Genomic DNA, 13,207 nt, shown 5'->3' on the forward strand with positions numbered 1-13,207 from the left:
GAGAGATAAGATATGAACACTGACCTGCAGGTTCGAGTTTCAGAAGATACGGCGAGAGCTTGGGGAAGACGAAGAAACAGCGTCGCAGAAGGGCTTGCTGAAGCGCAAGATAGAGGGAACGGCGCAGTGCAGAAGGTGGGAAGAGAGGAAATATAAATTAGTCGACTAGGGTTTGGGTTAGGTTTACTGTTTTGCCCTTCTTATTCTATTAATTTCACGTCCACCGATTATTCAAAGTTCGCAGGGCCGACGTCGTTTTTATGTATTCTTCATATCCCGCCTCTCTCTAGTATTTATCAAATATGGTAAAAAATTAATTTTTAATTTCAAAAATATCATTTTTTATAGATTTTTTTTAATATATTTAAAATTTCATCTAAATAGACATAAATACTATCAAATTTAACAATCAAATAAATTAAAGGTTTTTTTAGTCAAAATGATTCGTGACATTGACATAACTCCTTAATCTAGTAGTGTCCTTAAATTTGTTAATCGTGAATCATTTTAGTCTTTCTTTAAATTTTTCCATTGTAATCATTTTAGTGTTTTTCGTGAAAAATCTGTCAATTGCTCTATTAATGTGTGTTGGGGTAAAAAAAAAGGGTTCCTCAATGCAAGGAAAGTGGAGATGATGGTGGCAATTAAAATCCATGGTGAAGATTAACCAAGAAAATCTACACCATTCATTTTTTTTAAACAAATAAAAAAAATTAATTAAATCAGAAAAATTAAAAAGCCATGTTGCTGGAACGTGTGAGGAATTGCCCATTTCCTTCAACGTGCAAAAGGGAGTTAGTGAAAAACTACCCATTTTCTCACCCCACTCTTCCTGTCACCTTAAGTCTATAAAAGGGGAGATCGACAGAAAAGCACAAGGAAAAACCAACAAAAGGGCAAAGAGGAGTACAGAGGGCTTCACAGCAAAAGAAAAGAGGGAAAGCAAGGAAGACATGACAAAGGGAGCAAAAATATTAGATATGAATTTATTGTTTATATTTTGTTCTTTGTCTTGGTGTTGGTTCAGTTTTTGCAGAGGAAAAGAAAAAAGACTTGGCTCTTCTTAGTTTCACCTAAGCAAAGAAAATGGTGAAACTTCCACGATCACGGCCATCAGAAGGATAAACCTCCTATTTCCACTTCAAATTTCCAAGGCTGCACCGCTTCTCTCTCAGATCCTCCACTAAAGCCCACGCTCCCAGCAGAACTACGAAACTTTCCTTTTTCCTCGCTCATATCCTCATGCGATATCTCCCGATCTACGAACACGGTGACCGCGGCAATCACTACCGCCAGTGCTAACCTCCCCAGTGACGACAGAACTAGCCTCCACCGCGTCTGCTAAAGGTTCGACTGCGACACATCCACCGTCATCAACAAGCTTCGCACCTACAGAAACGAAGATGATGGAGAACCGCATCCCAAGAAGCAAAAGTAACTCTTTTCCCTCACTACTGAGCCTTTTCCAGATCAAGATCAAAGCCCACCTGCAGCCGCCGAACACTACCACTTCAACAACACCGACGACCATAGCAGCCACGCCGTTCTCCAATCCGCAAGCTCAGCAACCGCAACATGTTCCCAAGGTGGTCACCGACAGAGTCCTCCATTTCAAAAGGCCAATTTATGTCCCCGGTGCAAATGGAGCGTTTTGCAACAATGACACCCCATGGTCCTCCATTTCTGTTGCGACACCCGCCTAACAATGGCATCGAATGAGCAACGATAGCAGCCGCTGGTAGAAGCCTCAAAGCAACAGCAGGCAGCAACTGCAACAAAGCATCATTAGGCAGCAAGCAAGTCATAAAGAACAAAAATGCAGCCAACAACAGTGAGGGACAGAGAAAGCGAACACAAAGATGAAAGCCAAAGACACAGCCGTAGAAAAAGATAAGGCAGCAGAACACAAAGCCAAAGACGTGGTTAAGAAGCGGAGAAAGAAAACGCAGAAAAGAAAGAGAGATGTTGTTTGAAGCACGAAAACTACAGTCTTTGCTTGGAGAAAGAAAATTCGAATTGGAGGACTCATGTTCACTCTCACTACTACAAAAGGACCTAATAGTGTCAGTTGTTGCGTCGGTTTAATATTATATAGTGGCGAAAAAGAGATTTGCGACACTCACTGAAGATGACGTCGTATTTACTGTCGCTTATAAGCGTCGTAAAATTTCTATGTCGCTTTTAAACCGACGTAAAAATTTAGTGTCGCTTATAACCGACATATATTTTAATATTTTTAAGTATTGGCGTCGCTTTAAATAAAATAGTGTCGCTTTTAAGCGACATAAACTATGGGTGTCGCTTCTAGGCGACACTAATTCTTTGTTTTTAATATTTTAAATCCTGCGTCGGTTTTGAGCGACATATATTTTGAAAACCAGTGTCGGTTGTAAGCGACACATTGATGGTCTTTATATGATATCCCCCGTGTTTTCTTTTTCTTCTCTTGCACTTTTCTTATTCGTTCTTCCAATTTTTACAAAGTCTCCCGTGTTCTCTCTCTTTCAGCTTTCTCCTTTGGTTTTCAAACTTCATTTGTTCCTCTTCACAACAGTAAGTTTTTCTTGCTTATAATATTTTTATTTTCTCCTCTTATGTTTAATTTTTAGTTACAATTTATTTTTGTAGGAAATTTATTTGAGCTGGTTGAGTACATAAAGAATTGTTGACGTCGAAATTCTTCAACAAATCAGGTTTGTATCACTAACTTCTTTAATTTTTAAATTGTATAATACACAAGTTTATTTATTTAAAAATTATAATTTAAGCACTTAGATAAAATTCTACTATTTTTGTTAAATTAATAAAAATTTAGTCGAATTAATTAATTTTGTCACTCTAATTGTTATTTTAATTTGTTGTTATTTTGATAATTTTTTGTTGTTATTTACTAGAATGGATTAGATGAACATAATTTGAATTGTTATGAGAAAATGAAATGAATAATATTTATAAGCATTTATGTTAAATTAACAGTATTAAATATAACATAAACTTATAATATTGAGTAATATAAGAATATATTATGTTAAATTTTTTTTTTTTTTTTGCACTCTAATTGTTATTTTAATTTGTTGTTATTTTGATAATTTTTTGTTGTTATTTACTAGAATGGATTAGATGAACATAATTTGAATTGTTATGAGAAAATGGAATGAATAATATTTATAAGCATTTATGTTAAATTAACAATATTAAATATAACATAAACTTATAATATTGAGTAATATAAGAATATATTATGTTAATTTTTTTTTTTTGCACTCTAATTGTTATTTTAATTTGTTGTTATTTTGATAATTTTTTGTTGTTATTTACTAGAATGGATTAGATGAACATAATTTGAATTGTTATGAGAAAATGGAATGAATAATATTTATAAGCATTTATGTTAAATTAACAATATTAAATATAACATAAACTTATAATATTGAGTAATATAAGAATATATTATGTTAATTTTTTTTTTTGCACTCTAATTGTTATTTTAATTTGTTGTTATTTTGATAATTTTTTGTTGTTATTTACTAGAATGGATTAGATGAACATAATTTGAATTGTTATGAGAAAATGGAATGAATAATATTTATAAGCATTTATGTTAAATTAACAATATTAAATATAACATAAACTTATAATATTGAGTAATATAAGAATATATTATGTTAATTTTTTTTTTTTTGCACTCTAATAAGAATATAACCTAAACTTATAATATTTAGGAATATAAGAATATAAGAATATAACCTTTCATAAGAATATAACCTAAACTTATAATATAAGAATATCCTTTCATATAAGAATATAACCTAAACTTATAATATTTAGGAATATAAGAATATATTAATTAATTTTTTTTGCACTCTAATTGTTATTTGAATTTGTTGTTATTTTGATAAGTTTGATAACTTTTGGTTGTTATTTATTAGAATGGATTAGATGAGCATAATTTTGATAACTTTTTGTTGTTATTTTAATTTGTTTTTACTATAATAGGTGTTGAAAATTAAAAGATTGCAATCGTGATAGAGTTCGAGGGGTGAAAGATAGAAATTCAAAATTTTGATAGTTATACCTACATGATAGGGATTGAAAGATTGTAGGCATCTTAGTGTCAACGTAATATTTTACCTTCGTAAAGTGGTAAAATATGGATAAGAGTTGGTTGACAATACCCCGAAATTTTGAAGCGTATACAACTGGAATTAATTTGTTTTTGGATCAAGCAGTTGCAAATGGTGTTGGTCCTGATAAGTTTAGATGTCCTTGCAAAAGATGTTGTAATCGATATACTTTTGTTAGGAACACCATTGTTGAACATCTCATATTGTATGATATGGATAAAGATTATAAAAACGCTTGTTGGCGACATCATGGCGAGCAAAACATTGGAGAGCAAAATGTGGGAATTGGAGAAGAAGAAACAGGAGATGAGGTGATTGGCATGCATGATTTTCTTAATGATGTATTTGTCCAACCATTAACAGAAGAAGGTGTTGGGCCATCTACTGAACCCCCTCTTGGGGAAGGGCGTCCAGAAGAGGTGCAGACTTTTTTTAAGTTGCTTGAAGAGGCAGATCAAGATTTGTGGCCAGGTTGTAAGGAGTTTAAGAAATTGGAAGCAGTTGTAAGATTGTATCAGATCAAGTGTTTAGCGGGAATGCCTGACGAGATCTTCACCACTTTACTGGAGTTAATTAAAAGAATGTTGCCTGAAGGGGATTGTTTGCCTGAATCCTGTTACAAGGCAAAAAAAACTTTTAAATGACTTGGGGCTGTCGTATGTGAAAATTAATGCATGTCCCAATGATTGCATGATCTATTGGAAAGATACTTCAGATTTGACCGTGTGCTCAGTTTGTGGTAAATCAAGATATAAAATTACCAATGCAGAGGATAGCTTGAGGAAAAAGGTCGCAGCTAAGGTTATGTGGTATTTTCCTTTAAAACCACGATTGCAACGATTTTTTATGTCGAAGCATATGGCTGAACATATGAGATGGCATGCAACTGAATGTCCTAAGGATGAGTTTATGAGACATTCTTCAGATTCTCCCGCATGGAAGCATTTGGATAATTTATATCCGGATTTTGCGTCAGAAATTCGAAATGTCCGATTAGGGTTGGCCAGTGATGGATTTAATCCTTTTGGGAAAATGAGGAATGATCATAGCACATGGCCTGTGGTGCTTTCTGTTTATAATTTGCCACCTTGGATGTGCATGAAGCAACCAAATTTGTTATTGTCTTTGTTAATACCATGACCACGCAGTCCTGGTAAAGAGATTGATGTATACATGCGTCCATTGATTGACGAGCTGAATGAGTTGTGGGAGGTGGGCATTCCCACTTATGATGCGTGTTCCAACCAAAGTTTTACGATGAAGGCTGCCGTGTTATGGACTATAAGTGATTTTCCGGCTTATGGAATGTTGTCAGGATGGAGTACACATGGCTATAAAGCTTGTCCACATTGCATGCATGATAAAGAATCTATTTACTTGCTAGCGAGTCGCAAGATTTGTTATATGGGGCATCGACGTTTTCTTGAAGATAATCATAGGTTTCGAAGGCAAACCATCACTTTTAATGGTCGTCGAGAGCATCGTAGTGCACCAAGGCAGTGGACTGGTTTACAATGTCTCGAAGAACTTTCTACATTGAGATTTACTTTTGGAAAACCAAACAAAGATGCTTCAGTTGGCCAACGCAAAAGAAGAGCTTCGAGCAGTACAAGTAGTAACAGTCAGTGGAAGAAGAAATCGATTTTTTATGAACTACCTTATTGGAGGCATCTGTTGATTAGACACAATCTTGATGTTATGCATATCGAGAAGAATATATGTGACAGTGTGTAGGCAACATGAAAGAATATATCTTGAAAAAATAATTATCTAAATTGGACATAATTGTGTAGGCAACATGAAGAATTCTTGAAAACTAAACATCGTCGAGAAAGGTTAACTATGCGACAAATTAAGGAGCTAAGCAAGAAAGAATTTCCAGAATGGTTCAAGCAACATGTGAGTTGATATAACAATCATATTATTTATTTATTGTTTTGCATTTTAATTATAACATGTTTATAGTTATTCTGTCAATTTTTATCTTCATACTTATTACAGATGAATACAAGATATGATGCTAATGACACATTGATATCTCAAGACTTGCATTGGCTAGCTAATTATCCTAGTAGGGTTGTGAGTAGATACAAAAGTCACATTGTTCATGGATTTAGATTTCGTATAAAATCTGTGGATGATAAGCATAAGAATCAAAATTGTGGTGTCTTTGTACCTGCAAATGTTCCTGGAGCAATTGGGCAAGTAAATTGCTATGGCAGAGTTGTAGATATGTTCGAGGTCAAATATTGCGGTCTTACTGAAGCAGGAGATAGGGGTCGAGCTGTGATGTTATTTAAGTGCGAATGGGTTAATAGTGAAAGTCCACGAGGAATGAAGACTGATCAATATGGATTTACTATGGTGAATTTCAATCAATTGGGATTTAAAGAGGATCCTTTCATACTAGCATCACAAGCATTACAGGCATTTTACGTGGAGGACACGATTGAAAAAGATTGGCACGTAGTTGTTCGAACTCAGCCAAGAGATTTATTTGACGTATTAGAGGATAGTGATGCTATTGATGATTATGCCACGCCGAACTTGGATGATCGAATTCTTGATAATGAAAATTTTCATACAAGGGTTGGCGTGGAAGAGACTCCCTTTCTTGAATCATTAGCGTTGCCTACCGGGTTCGTTAATCATGCCAATACCGACGAAGAGCTAACAGATGATGACAGGGATTAAATATATTAATTATTGTATTAATTAGACTTTGTTTTATTTTGTATGCTATGATATCGTATCATAACATATAATCCTTTTGGCTTTGTTTTATTCTGTTTTTTTTTTCCTTGTTTTATGTCGCTTTTAACCGACGCAATATGATGTGTCAGACTTGGCGTCGGTTTTAACCGACGCAACCCTAGCCTATTTCGACGCAATACGACGTGTGTGTCAGCCTTGGCGTCGGTTTTAACCGACGCAATCCTAGCCTATTTCGACGCAACACGACATGTGTGTCAGCCTTGGCGTTGGTGATAGGAGCATATTTATGCGACTTAAATGGCTTGTTCTCGTACATTTACGTTATGTTTCTTTAGTTATTTTAGTTCTTTATGCTTCTTTTGTGTGTTTTCAGGTTCTAAGGGCAAAGTATGCAAAAGGATGCCTTTTGGAGCCTTTTGGAGCAAATTAGAGATTGGAATGGATATCATATGCTTGGAGCCAAAAGGATGGACGAAATTGAAGACTTGAAGTAGGAAAGTTAAATCCTAAAAAGACCTCATGTTTGAGCATCATTGAAAACTCCTACGCATTTTAGAACACAAAAACAACATTCCTAGCAACCTTAGGACATTGTCGTGTGTTTCCTTGTGTCTCCCTTCCTTGCCATGCAAGGAAGGGCTTTGTTCCCTATTTTAAATACTTAAACACTACCACTTATCATTCACCACATATCATTCACCACTTATCATATCATACATTCATTTATCACTTATCATAATCATTCACTTATCACTTAACATATCATACACTTATCACTTATCACTCATAATCATCTACACATTTCAACCATTTAAACACATGTACTTCACCTACAACATCCACCTACTTCACCTACAACATCCACCTACTTCACCTACAAATGACATAGCCATATGTTCCCTCCACTACTCCTATAAATACCCTTGCATTCATTCATTCATAGACATCTCATTTCATACACAACACATTACAAACACATTCTCCCTTCCCTAGCCGTGAGCTTCCCATCCATTCCCTTATAATCCAAACACCACTCCTCATCCATTTCCATAATCCCCCAAACCTCACCTTAGACCTTGTGCTACAACAACGAGGAAGATAAGAGGGCCTAAACGTTCATACAATTCAAGTGTGAGTTGTTGGAATGTTTAGGTGTTTCTTTGATATCAAAGTTTAAATTTAATTCTCTTTGTTTTGTACGTATGAGGAATGGAAGAGAAGAGTGCCTAAATGTTCATACAATTCAAGTTTGAGTTGTTGGAATGTTTAGGTGTTTCTTTGATTTCAAAGTTATGAGAAACTAAACCCCCTTTAGCTAGGGGGTGATTCGAAACTATGTTTATATTTGCAATATGAATTGATTAACTTTCGTTGGAATTTCATAAGTTGTTGATTCAATTTGTTTAACCGTTTGATTGATAACTTATTTATGTATGTTTATTAAGAATGCGCGCTTAATTTTCATGCATGAATATGACGCTAGAATATAAGTGAATTTCACCTAATCGTTATGAACTTATATTCACAAGTAGTGGAGGTTGCTTATAAACAATCGCGTTATATGAATTCTTGGCACGAGTTTCATGCTCATCATAGTAACGAATGCCTCGTCAACACTTATAGTTTTCATGATGCTTAATGATCTTTGATTGTATCTTTATTGTGCTGTTCACGTAAAGGACTTTTGGAGAATGTTGTGAATTGCGTTGCGCTAACCCATCCAATTCATTAACTTAAGGAAAACTTGACGGTTAATTTAAGCGGACCTAATTAACCCGGAGTGTTGAGTTTCATAATTTATCGAAAGACCAACTGAGAATCAATCTTGTATGCAAGTGTAACATGTGTGGAGAAGAACCCCTTGGCTATTCCATCATCCATATTTTCATCACATTCATATTTACATATTGCCTTTAATTACAATTTGTCCATTTAATTTAATCTCGTCCAAACACAATCCCCCCTTTACTTTATTGTTCAATTTAATTAGAAATCAATTTAGTTTATGTTTTAAAGTATTTTTGAATTCTTTGAGTCTAGTATACTGTTTTATATTGTGTTTTTACGTTTTTGAGTCAAATCCAAGTGATTAACAATCCCTCCCAATCCCCGGTCCAGAACGATCCCTACTTATATCATTACTACAATTGTCAAAAAGAGGGTTTAATTTGTGTGCGTATAAATCACGCATCAAATTTTGGCGCCGTTGCCGAGGATTAGCAACTTTGCTAATCCCTTGGTTCTTTTCTTTTTTTTGGTTTAGTTGTTTTCGTTTTAGTTTCTAACTTAGTGTTGTTTTCTTTGTTTGTTGTTACTTTTGATATTTGATTTAGTTCTCTTTCTTTGATTTTAGGTACTAGAGAAGTAAGATATGGATTTTGCTAGCATTCAAGCTCAATTGGCAAATCTTACTTCTAAATTGTCGCCGTATGCCGAAAGGACCACAATGCAGAGTGTCCCTACATTTGGTGCTTCATATAGGCAAGGATTTCAAGCCAATCAATGTCCACAAAGAGATTGGAGGGATCATTCAAACTCTATATGGTGGGAAGATCAACAAGTTCAACGTGAAGCATATTGGCAACCATATGAGGAGTTCTATTCAAGACCTATGCAGCCACCACAACTTCATATGCAATATGCTCAATTAAATTCAAGTTCGCCAATAGATTATAATCAAATTCTTAATGAAATAAATTCTTTGGCGCAGGGGTCACAAAATCAAGCCAAGGAGGCTCAACAAGAAGCATATTGGCAACCATATGAGGAGTTCAATACAACACCTATGCAGCCACCACAACCTCCCCCACAACAATTCCAATCAAGTTCAAGTATGTCCATGGATAATGATAAAAATTTTCAATTACTAACCTCTTTGACGCAGGACGAACAAAATCAAGACAAGAAGTTGGGTAAATTGGACGAGCAATTTGGGCAGATTATGGAGTTCATGAAACAAATTCAAGAGCAAAGTGAACTCTCCAACTCAACTATTGAAAACTCGAAGGAAGATTTTGAAATCCATAATGCTATCACTTTGGGAAGTGCTATGGAGGTTGGAGCTGACCTAAAAATGTCCAAACATAGCCTAGAAGTGGATGAAGAGCTGCTAATTGAGGAGGAGGAAGAAGACATGCACACGGCAAGGGTAGAACAACCCTTGCCGCAGCCCCCTAAGCCCTCTAAACCACCCATCACCAGTAAGGACGTCCCAATTCCATGTTATTCTGATGTTATTCCACCCAATGTCCCTTTTCCTAGCAGGTTTTTGATTCCCAACCAAGAAGAGAGTAAAAAGGACATCGTGGAAGCCTTCCCAAAGGTGCAAAATGCTATTCCAATTCTTGGTGCAACACAGCAAGTTTTAGATGGTGTTGAATTCTTCAAAGGACTTTGTACACCAAGAAGAATGATTCAAGAGAAGGTAGTGGCTGGAGAAGATGTAGAAGGCATCAAAGAGGACATATTTGAAACCACAATTCCCAAGGAAGTTGGATTTTATGACACGGGACAAGTCATAACTTTCGAAGGGGTGTTTATTCTGGAGTTCATTTTGGAGCACACAGGTAAGCCGCCTCCCCGAATTTCAATTTTCTTTTATACTAACATGTGGTTAATGATTCAGGCACCCAATCTGGAATTTAAACTATTACCGGATCATTTCAAGTATCACCGCCCATTCAAAGATAAATTCCATGCCGTTTGATTTTATTTATGTAAAAAAAAAAAAAAAAAAAAAAAAAAAAAGATACTAAACATGGAGAAAGATGGAGCCTTCATAGAGGATGTTTACGTGAAGCCCCGCTACGAGGCGTCGAAGCAGAAGGAATAGAAGCGGAAGGCATAGGAGCGGAAGGCGCAGAAGCGGGAGGCATCGGAGCGGAAGCCATCGGAGCTAGAGCATTCCAGGCCTCAATACTTGGCCAAGCGCTGGATGACCCAGGAAAAAGGTGCCTCTGGAGACAAGCTGCAAGCCTTTGACGGTCACTGTGAATTCGACCCTCAGATTCTTGTAGCTCATCAAGCTTTCTCTTCATGCCCGACGAATAGTTATTTGCAAGCACATGCAAACTTCTATTCTCGTACTTAAGCTGCTGGATCTCTTGCTTAAGACTCTCCACCTCTGCCATCAATGATTCCACCTGACGGGAGCGAGCAAGCAGGCGTTGGCCCATGTTGGACACAGAACTCGCACACTGAACACTAAGTGCGAGGGACTCTTGAACGGCCAACTCATCGGACCGTCCTGACAGCAGCCTACTATCTTTTGGAGTGAGGAGGTTCCTAGCTACTATTGTAGCTGTTGTGGCGTACTGCATCACGGAGTCTTCACCTGTAAGAAGACCGTTAGAAGATAAGAAAGAAGGGCGTCATACGTTACCTTGACGCAGCGCGCCCGTATCACTGCTAAGGCTCAATTCCAAGCTAAGGTTCGATGAGTTTGCCATTTTTCAAAAGTGTTCAAAGAAAAGGGATGGAGTTAAATTTCAAAGGGCCGGAGTCGATCTTCAAGAATGGGAAATCTTCAGAGTGTGTTTGTTGTGGTGATCGATAGCTCAATAAAAAAGCCAAGGCGACGCGTCCACCAATTCAAAAAGCCGGAATTTCCGGCGTAATTTTGGCGACGCTTTCTCGGCTTTTCAGAAGACGCGTTCAACTTTGTCAAAAGATTTCTTCTTTTCAGACAACACGTGGAGGCCATCACCGCAACTACATATCTTTAGCCGACAAGCGCAAAGTTCGGCGACGCTTTCTCTGCTTTTCAGAAGACGCGTGCAGCTTTGTCAAAAGGAGCCGCATCTGCACTACCACGTGTCGTTCAGAAAGCGAAGGGGCGTCGTTCAGAAAGCGAAGGGGCGCTGCTCAGAAATCGAAGGGGCGCCTGCTCAGAAATCGAAGAGGCGTATTCAGAGATCGAAGAGGCGCCACTATTTCAAAAAGCCAGAATTGCGAGATCAAAACGTTTGTCGACAAGGGTAAAAAGTACCACCACTTGATATTATCTCTATATATGTCGACCTTCGTCTTTTATGGCAGGGCAAACCTGAAGAAAATGCCCAACTCTCCCTCACCTCTGAGGGCGCACTCCCAGCAAAGCCTTTCGAAATACTAAATTTTTTCTTCTTCCCCAAAGATGATACCAGATGCCTGGAGTAAAGATGACCCAGGAGGAAATACATGTGCTGATTCATGCACCGCTTCTTCAAAAGCAAAGGTATCTCATATCATCAAGGTCAAAAGCAAAAGTATCTCATATCATGCTCTTTCCCTGTCTTTTTCTTTGTCCTTGTTCTTACTCGTATGGCAAAGTAAAAGAAGCAATCAGCTGGCACTTGGAGTCAATCTTCCGATCTGGAGCCAACTGCCTGGAACCTATTCCTGATTGCTTACCTAGCGTTGCTCTCGAGTAGTCATCTTCAACGGTTGATACACTTCCGGAGAAGGGACCACTTCTGCAAAGGGGAGCGAGTAAGGCAAGTGAAAATGATACATTGAAGCATGTGGAGACAAACATAGGCTGAGTTATCCTCCAACCCTTTTCAATACGAATTGGAAAGATTGAACAAAGAAACAGATAAAAGGGATAAGCTCAGACCTTCGGGGGAGACCAAATGAACCATCATGCTGCCCAGTTCAAGAAGTAGCACAAAGGAAAATCAACGATGGGCGGAAACCAGTTCAAGAGTAAGCCTGTGGAATCACAAAGATCAAAGCCTCAATGCAATCACCAAGGAGAAGAGGGAATTTACACTCCATAACCAGATTTGCGTCCCTAAACTCTTCTCTTTGTTAATTACATTCTGCCATGTTTAGTATGTTTAAATGTTTTTTGTGTGTTTACTTATGTTTTGTGTGAACCATATGCTTAAAACATTGAGGACAATGTTTGATTTAAGTGTGGGGGGGTAACTAAGTTTATTTAATGCAAATTCGTGGGATTTTATCACCCATAACTTCAAATGTTGTTCCTTGCTGTTTTAAGGTGTTTTTAAGTTGTTTTAGAGTGTTTTAGTGTGTTTTGTTTTATAACTCCGAAAATCACATAAAAATTTGAAAAACTTGTTTTAAAAACCCTAAAAAGAGTGTTTTGAGTCGTTTTTGTGTGTTTGTGTCTTAGGGTACCTTCCAACACAATGATAAGGATTTGGTTTATAATTGCATGACGGTTAGAAAGAGTTATAAACATAGAGAAAAGTATGATTTACTCTTGGTATATGCTTGGTTATGGTTATAATGTATGACTTCACATGCAATCATAAAAGAAAAAAAAATTCGTTTTTGTAACATGCTTGAAGGAAGGAACTCAAACAAACGCTACAACCCTGAGAGACTTGAGCGTATAACGTTCTTTGGAGAGTTTAATCTGT

General features: G+C 36.9%; 2 protein-coding genes and 1 pseudogene across 3 annotated transcripts in view; 2 read left to right on the forward strand and 1 right to left on the reverse strand.

The window, feature by feature from the left end:
- LOC137712659 (small ribosomal subunit protein eS28) overlaps positions 1–13,207 on the reverse strand; it is a 71,647-nt gene that overhangs the window by 1,387 nt on the left and 57,053 nt on the right. The window contains exon 2 of one of the 2 annotated variants that reach the window (XM_068451779.2): positions 25–95. The exons of the other annotated variant lie outside the window; for it this stretch is intronic. The gene's annotated coding sequence lies outside the window, so the exon portion shown is untranslated. The remainder of the gene's footprint in view (positions 1–24; positions 96–13,207) is intronic. 2 annotated transcript variants of the gene reach the window in all.
- On the forward strand, positions 4,151–5,858 carry LOC148691421 (uncharacterized; annotated as a pseudogene).
- Positions 5,967–6,818, forward strand: LOC137728269 (uncharacterized). The gene is made up of 2 exons (XM_088683765.1): positions 5,967–6,023; positions 6,126–6,818. Exons 1-2 carry the CDS (start codon positions 5,967–5,969, stop codon positions 6,816–6,818), a joined length of 750 nt encoding a protein of 249 aa, XP_088539891.1.

This window comes from Pyrus communis, chromosome 14 (genome assembly GCF_041283825.1).
Source record: "Pyrus communis isolate YQ-2024b chromosome 14, ASM4128382v1, whole genome shotgun sequence".
NCBI lineage: Eukaryota > Viridiplantae > Streptophyta > Magnoliopsida > Rosales > Rosaceae > Pyrus > Pyrus communis.

Bases quoted from the DNA above. Each gene is read 5' to 3' on its own strand.
- LOC137728269 (XM_088683765.1), top strand. From the start codon at position 5,967: ATGCGACAAATTAAGGAGCTAAGCAAGAAAGAATTTCCAGAATGGTTC. The intron at 6,024-6,125 runs GTGAGTTGATAT...TACTTATTACAG, and splicing joins CAGAATGGTTCAAGCAACAT to ATGAATACAAGATATGATGC.